At 40.4% G+C, this 16,692-nt stretch overlaps 1 protein-coding gene across 2 annotated transcripts in view; it reads right to left on the bottom strand.

The window, feature by feature from the left end:
• Positions 1-16,692, bottom strand: part of CD2AP (CD2 associated protein) — an 802,607-nt gene that overhangs the window by 471,482 nt on the left and 314,433 nt on the right. For both annotated transcript variants that reach the window (XM_078647692.1, XM_078647691.1), the window contains exon 6: positions 13,755-13,787. In XM_078647692.1, coding sequence (XP_078503818.1) covers positions 13,755-13,787 — 33 coding nt within the window. The remainder of the gene's footprint in view (positions 1-13,754; positions 13,788-16,692) is intronic.

Below are 16,692 nucleotides of genomic sequence, written 5' to 3'. Positions count from 1 at the left end.
CTCCCAGAGGTTAACATTGATGACGAAGAATATGAGGAGCTAGTGGAGGGAGGGGAAACAGACGATGCAGATAAGGATACAGATTACAACTCAGCTCAATTAAAACCTAACAGATTATCTGCTTTAAAAAAAAGAGGAAAAGCCAAAACCAAAGCAAAAAGAGGAGGGAGGAACATAAATCCTACCGCATTATTAACTTCCTTGATACCCACTATTAGTGGAGGGAAACTGATTGCTGAGTCAAGCCCGCTGAGTAAATGGGTTCAAATAAAAAAAAAAAAAGAGGGGCCTAAAAATCTACCACTAGATGGTCCCGAGGACAATAATACTGCTGGGAAAAACGTCAAAATCAATCTAAAAAAATTGCAAGTTGCTTTATCCGAGAGTTCTGATCTAATAGGACTAGACTTGGATAATTTGGATAATCCGCCTACCACAGCGACCCCTCCTGCGTCTCCGGCTTCATTTGCACCTGCTTCTTTGAATATATTGCCAATTGTAAACTTAAGGGAAGATAATATCGGACACACTATATCGAGTCAAAACGATAAATCTCTCGTCTCCACATCTCCCCACAGCGAGGTAACGGTACCATCTAATATCTCTAGTTTACCTCCACCGATCTCTAATGATACATCGACTTCTGTTAACGCCTCATCTCTGGATCTAATTCTGAAAACATTAATGGATCATCGCCAAGAGGTACAAGAACAGTTTTCTAAACTAAGGGAAGATAATAGCAAAATACACAGTTGCCTTCAGGAAGTCACTAGCAAACTGAGTGGAGTAACTAAAGAAATCGAAGAACTACAGCAAAGAGTAGTAGATGTGGTTGAAACTTTAGCCACTACTACGGTAGAGAGCTTGCAGAACAAAGTGGAAGATTTGGAAAATAGGCAAAGACGCCAAAATCTAAGACTTTTTGGAACACCCGAAGGATCGGAGGGAGCAGATGCAAGGGCATACATTGTAAAAATTTTACAGAGGGCATTCCCGGATCTGGCTGATTGGGACTGGGATTCTCAAATTCAACGGGCACACAGACTTCCTATTATTCCTAGATCTCAAGAAAGTAAATATCCACGGCCTATTTTAATCTATTTTGGCAATTTTTTACTGCGAGAAGCTGTCTCTATTAAAGCTAGACCAAACACCCCAGTGAGAATTGACAATCTAACTTTCTTTGTTAAATCAGACCTCAGCAAGGCTACCATGGATAAAAGGTGGGGGCTACGCAAAATGATCGATTCCTTCAAGTCTCATGGAGCAACGGTTTATCTTTAAGAACCCGCCCGTCTCAAAGTTATAAAGTCCGGACATACTTATTTTTTTCAAGATGTTAAAAAGGCAGAAGAATATCTTTCCAAAATGAATTCTTAAATAAGAGAAAGGGCGGGGAAAAGAAACCCAGACTCTCATGACTAAGCTATCATGGATGATTATAGACACTAAGAATTTACAAAAAGGTATTTTTTTTTTCCTGAGCTGATTGGTGAAGTTGATACTCTTAAAAGGGCTGTAGGTGCTTTATTTCTCCTTTGTGTATGAAAATAATACTGAGGGATGGGGTTCTAGGAGAATCCTCTCTGACTGGCTGCCCCTCTACCGGCAGCAGAAGATAGAGGGAGGCTTCTGGGTAGGTACAGGGTTCCGGGTAGGTACAGGGGGGAGGGAACCAGCTGTCCCTAGTGGGTGGCCAGGGGGGGGGGTGAAAGGGGGGGAGGGAAACTATTGCAAGAGAGAAAAATTTGTAAAAAAGTATAACAAGATTTTTGAACTTAATATATGGAGAAGAATAAGTGAGACCATTATAATTTATGTCTTTTCTTAGATGTTTGGTTTGGAATGTTGCCGGTCTTAATAATAAATGTAAAAGAAAACTGGTACAAGAAGAAATTAATATGTACAAACCACATATGGTATTCCTCTCAGAAACTCACATTAGATACAGTGACCGCAAATTATTATCACAAATGGGCTACGATCTTGTTGTCTGTTCAACTATAGATACAACCAACCGGGGAGTTGCTATTCTGAAACAGAAATGTTTAAAACTAAATGTTACCAAAACTACTAGTGATGCTAAAGGCAGGTGGGCAATAGCTCAACTGCAATTTATTCAAAAATGCTATGTATTTTGTATTATCTATGGCCCAAATGTTGATATACCCAAACTGTATGAATACCTGACTATTGAACTACTTGACTGGGATGGGGAACTGGTGTTAATGGGGGATTTTAATTGTGCTATGAACTATACTATAGATTCTACAAGTAAATGCACTAGAAATAGGATGAGGAAAGTGAAATATGCCATAGAGGAACTAGCTAGGATACATAATTTGAAAGACGTTTGGCGCACTAAATATCCTACAATTCCCGGCTTCACCCACTTCTCCGCCCCACACCAAACTTTCTCTAGGATTGATCTGGTATGGACAACTGATAATATTCTAACTAATTGCGAAATAGAAATTTGTCCCAAAGTTACCTCTGATCATAATCCGATACTGTTTGAATTCAAAATTTTGGATACTAAACAAACTATTCGCCAATTCACATTCCCTAGATACTTACCTACGGATTCTAAATTCATCTTGGGTCTGAAGAACCACATACTAGAATATATATCATTAAATATTAATTCCACTGCTGTTAACTATGTATGGGACTCCTGTAAATGTAGTATCAGAGGCTATACACAACAATATATATTCCGGGACAACGCAGACAAGAGAAGAGTTGAAAAATTAGCTACTTCCAATATTTTAGCAGCCGAACAACAACTTGCAGATGCTATTACACAAGGTAACACTAATATTGAAGAGATAAAACTAACACTAATCTCATTAAGAGCAGTCCTAAAGAAAACTCTTAGAGAAAAATATAGTTCCAAAATACATAAATATAAATTAACACAATATGAAGGGGGAGATAGAATTGGAAAAATGTTGGCTTATAAAGTAGCCGATAAAAAGGCTAAAACCACCATAAAAATAATAAAAGGGTTGGATTCCAAAAAATATCAAAAACCAGAACAGATCTTAGAACAATTCGCTAAATACTACTGCTATCTATATACTCCAGAGAATACACCCACACTAGAAACAATAGAATCCTATCTAGAAATTCACAGACCTGCAAGAATAGATTCGGAAAAAAACAAAATACTTGATACTAAAATCACAATGGAAGAAATAAAAAAGGCTATATACTCACTCCCTTTAGGCAAGGCCGCTGGCGAAGACAATCTACCTATGGAGATCTATAAGATCTGTGAACTAGAATTACTTCCTCTGTTTCATCAGGTGATAGATTATATAGCTGAAACAGGTAGTGCCCCCATTTCTTGGCGCATAGCAAAAATTATTTTCTTTTTGAAAAAAAATAAACCACCGGAAGTACAGGGATCATACCGACCAATTTCATTAATTAATACTGACGCAAAGATTTTTGCCAAAATACTTTCCAACCGGCTAGCCCCTATAATGCCCGATCTGGTTAACTGCCAACAACATTGATTTGTGGTGGGGAGAGACACTACTGCTCATATTAACACCGCAATAACTGCTTTTGATGTTGCGGCGGTCACTCACACCCCACTCGGAATGGTTATGCTAGATGCTGAGAAAGCATTCGACCGAGTGGGGTGGGAGTATTTATGGGCAACATTAAGATCATTTGGTATACAGGGACAATACTTGAGATGGATACAATCCCTATATGAAACACCAACAGCTATAGTAAGCTATCTAGGTAATAACTCAGATAGTTTCTTGATAAAAAGGGGTACTAGACAGGGGTGCCCTCTTTCACCCCTGCTCTTTGCTTTAGCCTTAGAACCATTCCTAAATGCTCTTATGATCCAAGACCGTATTATTCCAATAGAACATGAAGGCAATACCTTAAAAATTACAGCTTTTGCTGATGACATTGCCATCTTTACCACCGAATTGGTACAAGCTATACCTAATATAATTAAGGAAGCTAGTGATTTCGGCGATATATCGGGTTATCGCTTAAATGTTAATAAAACTCAAGTAATAGCGAATTACAAACCACTTCAACCGATAATAGGCTTATGCCCTGACGCTACATATCTAGGGGTGAAACTTACTTCGAACATTGATAAAATCATTTCATTAAATTATGAGCCCCTACTAAAGGATATTACATCCACTCTCAAAAATTGGCATAAAATACCACTTAGTTTGATCGGACGCATCAATACAATTAAAATAATACCAAAAATACTTTACCTGTTTAGATCTATCCCGTTACAACTGAATATATCTTACATTAAGAGGATAGAAAGTATCTGTAGCAACTATATATGGGGATACAAAAAAGCCCGCAGGTCAATGACGGCACTGAAACTATCTATTGAAAAAGGAGGACTAAACTTCCCAGAACTAAAAATTTACTTTTTTGCTACTTTTATCTCACGTATACACAGCCTCTTGTCCAAAGAAACTCCTCTGTTCTATCACCAATTCGTGTTAGGGCCACAAAGCAACCAATTCTTATTTCGGGTCCATGACCCAAACTACTACAAGAGAGTTAAATTCAAGACTGTTAGAGCCATCAAAAGAATCTGGGATCAAATTATAGACACGAATAAAATTCCCTTTTTTAACGCTGAACTACCAATATGGGGGAACCCGGGGTTACCAAATATCTTCTCTGATGGCGCTAGCGCTCAATGGCTAGATCATGGTATTAAATCTTTAGGAGATTTTTATGGTTCATAAGGTTTTCTAAGCTTCAATACATTAAAAATACTATATAAGATTAAAGATACCATGTACTTTAAATACATACAGTTACAAGATTTTTTGATTAACAAAAACAAAATTGTGAGCGTCGAACAATCAGAGATTCTTCAATGTATTTATTCGAATCTCACCAAATCTCTTATTAGTAAAAGCTATACTCTGTTGAATAAAGGCCATGTTGGTGATTGTGGGAAGATAGCAGACAAATGGACTAATAGGCTGGGAATTAATATCAATTCCAACCAGATCACCAGCTCATTTAAACAAATTAATCGAGTTGTTCACTCTTCAAATTTAAGGCTACAATTCTATAGGACAATCACCCAATTATACTATACACCACAGAGAATCTCAAACTGGACATTTGGCAATACTTCTAATGAACGTACCAAATGTCCAAAATGTAATAAAGAAGCCGCTGCTATTGAACATATGCTTTATCAATGTCCGAAACTTTCAACTTTTTGGGCAGGAATAACCGAGGTTCTTAATAAAAAACAAATAACTTTTCCGGCCGTATCTGCCCAATTAATCTTACTTGATATACAAGATAATAATAGTAATTTCAAGGATTTAATAACAATTATTTTTTCTTGCGCGAGATTGGCCATCGCGCGAACCTGGATATCAAAAGAACCCCCAACTGTTATGGATTGGTGGTATCTAATTCATGAAATCTATACAATGGAGCTATCACTGGCTAAACTCAGAGGCCCAAAAGCACTAGAACGAAGGAAAAAATATGGGGATCATTTATAAACTAAATGTATGATTGCATTGCGTTACCGGCACGCTTGTGTTTTTTTTTTTCCCCTACTCTTTTTCTGTTTTCTCTTATATACAATGAATACTATATGTAGTTTCTTTTCATATATGTATGCATAATTAATGCGATTTCAGTATTGTAAATATTCTCTCTTGCAATCAATAAAAATTGTTTAAAAAAAAAAAAAAAAAAAAAGAAGTACACCCAATCTCTACAACATGGAGGATGTGAAGTTTGCGCCCTTGCATTAAGAGTCCCTTGCTCACTGCACCATCAGGATTCAAGCAAGCCGGGCCGAAGGCGGCTGTAATGCCAGAAACCGGTCCCCGGAAGCTTGTTTCCTTTCCAGTAAAGAATTGGCTTGGTAGTTTGGTCTGCCTTGTTCCCATGATGCACTGGGCCAGAGACAGACTAATTTGCATGTAGCCAGGTTCTGAACTGGGATGGTGCAGTGAGCTAAAAAACGGTGATGGATCAAGCCCTGATCTTTTGACTGGGTAGGAGTGTTCTGCTTAATTCAGATACTCTGTCCATCACCACCCCCCTTTTTGAATCGTTTTGGCCACCACAAGTGTGGAAGGGTATGCTCAGATGCGAGTCCCTTGCTCACTGCACCATCAGGATTCAAGCAAGCCGGGCCGAAGACGGCTGTAATGCCAGAAACCGGTCCCCGGAAGCTTGTTTCCTTTCCAGTAAAGAATTGGCTTGGTAGTTTGGTCTGCCCTGTTCCCATGATGCACTGGGCCAGGGACAGACTAATTTGCATGTAGCCAGGTTCTGAACTGGGATGGTGCAGTGAGCTAAAAAACGGTGATGGATCAAGCCCTGATCTTTTGACTGGGTAGGAGTGTTCTGCTTAATTCAGATAATCTGTCCATCACCACCCCCCTTTTTGAATAGTGTCGCAAACCGGCAGCCACCAGAGCGCTTCCGTTTGAAAGAGGGTGTATACAGGAGGCCAAGATGGGCTGACCGCAAGTTGCGGGAGGGGGTGTGCCTCATAAGTTTGTCAATGAATTTAGGACTTTTGCAGTGTAAGGATTTGAAAATCGTGCAACCTGTTTTAAAGGTGCAACGCTGGGCCAATGAAGTTTCATAAGCAACGGAGTGGCAGGTTGCCATCTAGGTTGGCTCAAAATCAGTCTGGCTGCATAGTTTTGCACCATCTGGAGTTGCTTCAGCAAGTAGAGAGGTATGCCAAGATAGATAGAATTAGCATAGTCCAGGTGGGACAGCACCGTAGCTATCACCACCTGGGTAATGGCCTCCGATGTAAGGAGGCGCCGAACCTTCCTAATTTTTCTGAGTTGGAAAAAGCACTTGGAGACCACCTGGCTCACTTGTGTTTTCAGTGAGAGATCACTATTTAAGGTGACTCCAAGAGTCTTTGCCGATGAGGAGGGAGTCGGAGCTGGGCCCATATCAAGCGGCCAGTAATGCGGGCCCCAGTATTTGGTACGGTCCCCTGTGAGTACCAGCTCAGTCTTAGCCGGGTTCAGTTTCAGATTATTTTGGTCCATCCAGGCTTGGATGAACCTCATGGTCGACTGAAAACTGGAGATGGAAATTTCAGAGTTATCTATCATAAAAAGCAGTTGCACATCATCTGCATAATTGAAAACCGTCACTTGTCTATCTCTAAGAGACCGAATTAAGGGGAAAATGTAGAGATTAAACAAGTGGGGGGACAGGGAAGAGCCCTGTGGAACACCGCAGGTGATGGTCTGTTTATGGGCAACTAGACGGACTGCCTGAGATCTGTTCTCCAGAAAAGATTTTAACCAGCTGACCGCTGTGCCCTGGATACCGGCCTGGATGACACGGTCGATCAGAATGGTATGATCGACCGTGTCAAACGCGGCCGAAAGATCCAGCAGCACCAGGGCCTGGGGGGAGCGGTTGTCTGCACAGTCACGGAGAGTATCCAGAACCATAAGTACCACCGCCTCCGTCGAATGGGCGGGCCGAACCCTGCCTGATGGGGCTCAAGGTAATTTGATTCCTCTAGGAAGTTGGACAGACATCTGGCTACGTGGGCCTCCATCACCTTTGCTAGAAAAGGGAGCAGGGAAATAGGACGGTAATTTGCATTGCATGTTGGATCGCGCCAGGTTTCTTCAGGAGTGGTACTACCGTGTGATTGGTGTTCAAGCGCATATCCCAGCCCCAAGCACCAATCTGCACAGGATAGATATCATAGGAAGTAAATGGGGCTGGGGATTGGATATGGAGAGACTTACCTTTCCAGCAGTACAGATCCTTAGTGGATCCCTGCTCAGGGTCTGCCCAGCATAGTGGTCCACAGGCAGTGATGCTCCCACTAGCCACAAGGGATGAATCTTAAGGGGATGGAGGAGTCTAGAATGGCCAACTGCCCCCAATCACCAATGGGCCAAAGTCTTACTGCTCCGCCAGGGAAGGGTGACTGAAGAGGATAACACCTAATCATGCTATCCCAGAGGTTGAATTAAAGAAAGTGCCCTGGGAATGCAAAAGGCATTTGTGCCTACTCCTTACACCCCTGGAGCCCTAGGGTGTTGAAGGTGCTTGTGTGGGCCCTTCTACAATATGGATCACTCTGACTCATATTTTGTGACTGTGTGATCATAAGGTGGCATTCTCAGGCTTAACAGAAATAGGCGAAAAGAGCTGTTGAATGGATCACTGATTGTGCGCCACTTAGACCTAACAGCCAGTAGGAGGAATTGGAGCCCCAGGGTCCCCCTGGAAATTGCCCTCTTCAAAGAGGTAGTCCACCTTTCAAACCACAGCCCTGTCCTACACTGAGCTCTCCTCTGTGACAAAGCAAACTGTCAGATCGCGCCTGGGCAGAGAACCTTTCTTTTTTTTTGCAATTGTCCTGATTTCGGTGGGGAACATTTAATTAAGGATGTGCCGCAGCACAAACATGGACAGTAAGACCAATGTGTAACTCAGTCCTCAGCCTCAACACTATAGTAATTTCCATGCCTAGTGAGAGGATATTTGTATTCTTTTGGGCATAGATTTGACATATGGACTGACAGAGTGGGTAACCAACCTTCCCATTTTTCTTCCCCCCAGATCGCAGAAAGACTATCTGGTGCCCAGTATAGGACCCGGTGATATTACATCCCGATGCTCCACTCCATTCATTGTTCATTCACCAATCTCTGGAGGATGACTGCAACATTTTGGTCTGGGGTCTGCCGGCACCCAGGGATCCCTGCAAATCCCGAGCTTTTCTGAGACAGAGAACCAAGGGAATCCAGGCTGGTGTAGCTTGCCTGGATGCCAGCATGTTTTATTACTCAGAATGCCCAAAGAACATCAATGTAGTTTCTCCATATTTATATGAAAGGCATCTCAGGAACTTCCAGCCAATGGCGACAGTCTCGCCACCCTACGTTCCCACACATTTCACCACCATGTAGGGGGTACACCGAACCATGTCATAGATCAAAACTATAATCATGTAACCACATTGACTTCACATACTGCAAGTTTTGATTAATTCCTGCCACAGTTAATAGTACTATCACACAAGTGTGTTACCGTTCATAATTTGGAGAAGTGTAGGAACCCTTGGTAGGAGGATTTTTAGTCATTTACCGGGCATTCCAGAGAGAGATATAGATATATAGATATATATATAGATATATATATATATACATATACACACACATACACAATCATTGCCTATTAAATTTGTCCTCATTTTTGGCTTTCAAATGCAAGTCAGTGTGCAAGAAGGAAAACATTTTCAAACACCCTCAATCACATGATATCATGGGTAACTCAAATTGTTGCACAACAAACTATTCCTAAACAGATTATCTTAAGCACATTTAAAAAAAAATGCATAGATTTTCTTCATACCCATTGTAGTTTATTGCATTTTAATCATATGAACTGATGCATGGTCAGTAAACAATAAAAAATTAGAAGCTGAAGCTCGGTCGATCTTTCTGGGTATCACATGTGTTTGGACAAACAACAAACACTATGTATCCCTGTAACCTAAAAGAATCTGACAGATTCCATGATATGGTACTTTAATTAGAATGGCCTTGGAGGGGGAAATATTACAGATGGAAAAATCTTATTTTTCTTTTCTTCCTATTTCTTTTGTTTTTTATTTCAACTATTATTTTCTTTAGGAAAACCATGAGTGACCTACACCGGTGGCCACTTGCTGAATTCCGAATTTTGTCTACTTCTCACAAATTTAGAGCATTCGAGATCCACCTATGGGTTTCGCAACTCTTCACTCAAACTCCAAGTAGACAAAATGTGAAAATGTAAAATATTGATAACTACTAAGAAAATTGTAAAACTTTTTACATTTTCATATTTACAAATCTGTTCCTAAAAGGATACCAACATGTAGGGAGTTAAAGGATGCACTTTTGGCCAGAATATCCATGGTGGCAAAAACATTATGAAGACTTAAGCGTGAACTATCACAATATCAAAGAAAGAGCTTAGCTTGGAGGGTGATGTACAAGGTTGGGGGTTTGGACTCACACAGAGGGGTGTTACAGAACAAAATCAAAAATAAAAGTAAATTTTCTTAGTAACGTCTAAAACGTGCTACCATACACCCCTGTGGCTGTTTCTAGATGCACAGAAACTGGATCCAGTGATACAATCTGAGAAGGCCAACAAATAATGTCCTGTTTACGTGGACAGCGAGGATAGTATGTGAAATGGACTCACTTGTATTAGCACCGTGTTTCCTGGAGTTTATTAAAAACAGAAAAACTTTGTTTTATGATGCTACCATATATCTGCAACTTGCTGGCCAGACATATAGCGTTAGGGTATCTCTTTCTCTGAGCAAGCTCTGCAACATTCCCATTAAACTGTGCGGTAGAAGCTTTTTAGGCAAAACATTATTTAATATTTGACTGTTTATAACATTTGAAATTTATAGTAGGTAAAATCCTAATTTAGATGTATATTTTACATTTATTGCTCTCTCCTGATGGATATTATATTGGAGAATACATTTGAAATGTAAAGAATATTACTTAAAATCAAAACAATGATAAAATGTGAAAGTTTAAATAACTCATTGAAGTTCTAAACTGGTATAGGATCAGCTAAGTAGATAACCAATATTGCTGTAATACGGATTTATTTATGGATGTGAAGGACAAAGGGTGGTAATATTTAAAACCTGATTAAGGTAAGTTACCTAGAGTGAAAATACTCCTGCTTCTAATCGCTAGGTTCTAAAGGAGATTGAATGTTTACATGCTGTATGTTTGTTCCTGCATTTTTTGAAAATATTTTATAACTACCAATACCCTGAGAACCTCTCTGCCCCCCTCCATACTACCTCAAGGAAACTACTTTATTGGCCGGATAGGAGGCAGTAAAACTACCAACAGCCCAATCTGTACAACGTGATCTTAAATCTATGGAAAGCTGGTAAAGGCATTGCATGTAGCATTTCTGGTGAGTTTAATAAGTTGTGGCCATTCAACCTGCCCTGCAACTGTATAAAGAATTGCCCACAACTAGGTGAGAAGATCTGGGAGACCACACCAAGGATGCGCCAGACTCAAATGAAGAAACAAGCAGTGTTTCAACCAGGGTATGCAGATTGAAAGGAAGGATTTGGATTTTTTTACGAGGAAACAGAATGAAGACTGAAATTTGCGCAAATGGCCAATATCTGAACATGAGTGTACAAATAAAGGTGGGAAATAATATGTATTCTTGATAACTGGCAATCTGCAAGGGCAGCTGTGGAATATGGACTTCAAGAAGAAGTGTGGCTCACTGGTTAGAGGATGCAGACCCTGAAGCAGAGGTCAGACCCGGGACCAGGGTTCAATTCCCGACGCGGCAGGGTCTGGAGCCCAAATGTTCACGGACTCGATAATTCTCGCTTCGGTGCCTACTCGAATCACGGGTTCACACTCTGCAACTCTGGGCAATAGCTTGCTTAATCTCCACTACAGCCCCCCCGCGGCGGGATGCCTGGCTTTCTCCTTGGGGATGACCAGCACGGGTTATCTCACAGGGAAAAGCCAGGACGGGTTCCGAAAGCAAGCGCCTTGAGACCTTGCGATGAAAAGGCGCTATATAAGAACCTTTGACATGACATGACACATACGAACCTGCTAGGAAGATTAAAGTAGGTATCACATACAAAAGGAAATTGACAAAACCTCCAGATTAGACTTCAACTCTAAATGTATCATCCATAAATGAATGGCTAGTATCCATTGACCCGGTTTTCTTCCTATTTCATTCTCCTTCAAGTGTAACTTTCTTTACTACAGATTAGGACAGTTTTTTTTTTGTTGTTTTTTTTGCAGTTCTATATAGCGCGAACTAGACCCGTACCGAATCAGGTAACAGAGCACTTTACATAGCACCAGTTACGTTACATGAGGACACACTTTCATTTTAGGCACGGGGAGATTAAGTGATTTGCCCAGAATCACAGGAGGTTTTTGGCGTCGTTATCGAGAAACGAAACCCGGATCCCCAGGTCCGAGGTCGAGCGCCTTAGCCGTTAGGCCAACCCCTCTCCCTCTTTGTAAAGTGTTGGAGTTATTACAACATCACCAGTATTGACTTTTGTGCTTTATAAAATAGAAACCATTTACAAATAAGATTGTGGACAGTGGGTGGACGGACACATTTGATCCATTTAAGCACAGATACTCAGAGTTAAAATCTTCCTTCTTCTGACTCCTTTTCTGAAGGAGGTGTTATGTTTGCTTCTGCATTCTATCCAATCAATCTCTTTTGGAAGAGCTGTGGGTGCATAACCTTTCTAGAAAGCAATTATGTTTCACATTTTACTTAATTGTGCATTTCTGTAAGGGCATGTATTAAACAATAGCAGTGAAATCATTATCTAGATAAGAAAAGTTATTGAGAAACAGTTGCAACCTTCATGCTGTATAATGGACATTGATAACTACATACCAAAGCCTATTGCTGCACATTTGTAATTAATCAAATATTGTGTTGCTAGGGTTATTTTATTATGTTTGGCAGTATATCCACAGCAGTGCACTCATGCAAGTATTTTCTCTTTAGTCTGCACTGGATTTTTATTTAAAGTGTTGTGTCAACTGTATTACATTCCATAACAAACAATCATTAGTATTGATTGATTGATTGATAAAAAATTTATAATGCGCAGAACAATAACCCGGAGGTATCAAGGCGCCTAACAATACCATCAGAAAGTTGAAACATACATCCTTACATATAGGCTTGCAGGAAGAAGCGAGTTTTAAGAGCAGTTCAAAATTTCTGTAGGGAAGGCAGGGACCTAAGATCGAGAGGAAGATCATTCCACCATTTGGGAACTAGGGTAGAAAAGGCCCTGCCGCCCCACTTGGCCTTTCGTGTGCGGGGAACTGTCAGGAGCGATTTCCCTGAGGAACGTAAGCTCCTTCCGGGAATGTAGAGGGAGATGATGGAACCAACTCCCAAATCGCTGTCTTTTGCAATGGCTCTATAAGTCATGCATAAAGCCTTGAACCGTACTCGGTATTCTACCGGTAGCCAGTGCAATGTTTTCCTGGCCAGCGTGGCCGAGGAACGCCTGGGAGCATCCAAGACAAATCTGGCTATAGCGTTCTGGACTACCTGTAATCGCTGTAGGAGGCTCCTGCTTAGCCCCACATACAGCGCATTACAGTAGTCCAGGCGTGAGCCAATAAGTGCGACCGCTATATGCTTTCTGGACTGAAGAGAGAGGTATTTCCTGATCCTTCGCAAGGTGTGAATCAGTCCCCAACAAGTGGAGATGGTTCTACTCACCTGCTTGCCCATATCCAGGGCAGGGTCTATCATCACCCCGAGGTTCTTAGCCGATGTTGTGGGGGAAGGACACTCTCCCAACGAGTCAGGCCACCAGTTGGCTGACCAGATGTTCTCTTTCCCTCCAAACACCATTACCTCAGTCTTCTCCCCATTCAGTTTGAGAGAATTCTGGATCATCCAGTGACCAACCGCCTCCATACAAGATCTAAACTTGGAGGCAGTTCGTACATCTGAATGGGAGAGAGAGACAAGGATTTGGGTGTCGTCTGCGTAAGAAACTACCTCCATGCTTAAAAGAAAAACGAAATGAATGTTTAATTTGCATTAGGATCCACAGTTGCTCCACCACTATGTATAATTTCACAACTTGTGCAAACTTATCGAATAAGGCAGGTTTAGGAAGACAATTTAGAGTTAGTTTGTGGGGGCCTCACCTGGAGTGGTGTTGCTGGTTCTTGTTGCCAGATCTGCAAGAAAAAATAATAATTACCAATACAGCAGGGACGAATGAGATGAAGCAAGGTCTACACTACAAAAGTAAAAGAAAGATGAAATATTAATTTGCATACTAAAAAAGGGTGGAGAAGGGGTGACTATGGCAGACATTTTTTAATATAGCTAAGTGCAATAAAAACTATACATAAGTAAGGTGTAGTTACAGGAGATATACGAGCTGAGAATAGTCAGGTGAGAAGCCTTAGCATAAAAATAACCCAAGTCAGACAGAGTGGTATATGCACTGAACTATATTTTAGCAGAAGTAAGTGGAAACATGAAATACAGAATCAAAATGAACCAGGAAAAGAAGAGTGATACTACTGATATTAGTAAGAGATAACTTGCTGAGCTGAAGTTTAGGCTCACATGCATCAACAATGCCATTTGCGATTCCTTATTAGCGAAAAATGAGGATTCGCTAATAAGGAATAGTAAAAGGCTATGCATGAAGAAATCACAAACAAAATTGCAATTTCTTAATACTCCTTAATTGCGACTCGCAAATTGCGAGTCACATTTAAGGAATACCTCCCCATTCATTCCAATGGGCCTAGAGGTCCATAGGAATGAATGGGAAGACATTCTCAATTTGCGACACGCAATTAGCGAATCGCAAACTGAGAATGCAATTTCAAGGGTGCAGGGGTGTCCATAGGACACCCTGTTGCACCCCTGAAATTGATCTGTGCACATATGTTGCGCACACACATGCCCTTAAAGGGCATGTGTGTGCGCAACATGAAACTTTGAAAAATGCACAAAAGTGCTTTTTCAATGTTTTTGCAAATTACCATGAAGTTGAACTTCATGGTAATTTGCTACTCCTATTAGCGAAATCGCTAATTTATTGACTTTGATGCATTGCATTTAAGGAATCTCAATTTGGGATTCCTTAAATGCAATCGCAATTTAAGGACTCTCAATTTAGAGATTCCTTAAATTGCGATTTATGCATTTGGGATGATGCATCCCAAATGCAAAAATACCGGTCGCAAAGGGGCAGATTCTGAGAATCTACCCGTTTGCAACCGGATTTTAGCTTGATGCATGTGGCTGTTAGTCTATTGTGATAAAGCATAGAGATAAGTTATCTAACTAGATTATATTTAATTGAATTGTTTGGAGAATGCATCCCTCACCCAGAAGAGTACTTAAAAAGTACTACACACAATAGCATATTTCCAATAAACAAAAAAAGGAAAAGAAAAAAACAAAAAACTTACAGCACACAAATAAAAAGTTACTTACTTTCAATAATGTTTTATCTGGGAGAGAGACTGTCCAGTCGCAGCTTCCTTACCTTAGAATATTCCTAGATGTCAGACTGAATCTGGAAATTTGTGAGTTAGATTAATTCAGGATGAGATATTTTTAGGTCCTACTCGCCCTTTCTGGCAAGTAGGAAGACAAACTGATATTTGAGCTCTGCCTCTGAAAGCAGAGGAAATGTGACAAGATAGCAAGATTTAAAGGCATTGCGATTGTTCGCAAAGTAAATGAGCAATAAAAATGCTTTTAAATCTTGTAAACTTGTCACATTTGCTCTGCTTTCAGAGTAAGAGGTCAAGTGCACTTCACTTCGGTGGAGGAGATTTTATAGGTTACTAGACCTGCAGGTCTAGTGCATTTTTTATGATTTTTCGAGCCCTGACAGTACATTGAAAAAAAAGAGACATGGTGTTTGCTCATGTAATTGATTAAAGTGATATGAAGTATCATAAATCAAGGAAGTGCCCAGTGGGTAACTCTAGGAGTCATTTTACCTATTAAAAAGACCGAAAATGACCACTCCCAAGCCACTGGGTAATGTCCCTGCAACAACATAAAAAGAAATGGAACCAACAACAATAGGGAGCGGGGACAAACCAGCACAAAAACTCAATTACTCATGAAAATACTTCAAAAGCCATTCTACTTCAATGGTCCATTTGACATGGGGTATTACAAAGTAGAGATATATTCCTTGTATAAAAAGAGTATGTAATAAGGTCTACGTGTAAGGGCCAAGAGCTCTTGGAGTACCAGGGAGTCGGTCACGCCATTCTAATAAGAATGCCCAAGATCACCAAGATGTTTCTCTATTATAACAACTGTAGCGTCTGTTAGTTAAAAACTTTGAAGGAATTAATGCCTTCAATTCAATTTGAGATTATCGTATTGATGATCACCCACAAGCTTAATGTATTGCCCGATGTAGTGTCAATGCGCTGGTGATCACCGTTGTGTCCGTTCAACAAAATCTTAAAAGGATAATTGCCTTAACTCATCGAAGGCATTAATTCCTTCAAAGTCTTTATCTAACAGAAGCTACGGTGGTTATAATAGAGAAACAACTTGGTGATCTTCAAAAAGACAATTCCAACTCTGATGAAGTCCACGTTGGACGAAACGCGTTGGCTGGGCTGATGCATTTGACTACAAATAAAGAATAATTGAAAATAAGAAATCTCAAGACTCCTTGCACTCTATTTTTGCATGTATTTTGTGGATCTCATAACATTTTGTATAATTTGGGGAAAAGATGTTTAATTACATGTTCGTGCATAATTAATGAAGGTATTACGTTCCATTGTATGCTCCTTTTCCGAATCTAATTACTTTGAAAGAAAGTCTTTTCTCCTATATTTGTGAATTCTTAGCGGTGGAGTCACGGGAAGTTGAGCATCTCTACTATACATATATGAGAATTAAATACACTGCTGCAGCCCCTATTGCCCGCACTGCTGTTTGAATAACTTCAAGCTACACGTAATCATGTAAACCAGGCAATAGCTCTGGTGCAATAGATGTAAAAACAGACAGCCCTGAGCTATAAGCAGGGCGTTCGATCAACAAATTGAGACCCCCTGCCGATAGCTTGTGATGGCTATCTAT

This window comes from Lissotriton helveticus, chromosome 6 (genome assembly GCF_964261635.1).
Source record: "Lissotriton helveticus chromosome 6, aLisHel1.1, whole genome shotgun sequence".
Classification (NCBI taxonomy): domain Eukaryota; kingdom Metazoa; phylum Chordata; class Amphibia; order Caudata; family Salamandridae; genus Lissotriton; species Lissotriton helveticus.
This window is presented reverse-complemented; position numbering and strand designations above follow the sequence as displayed.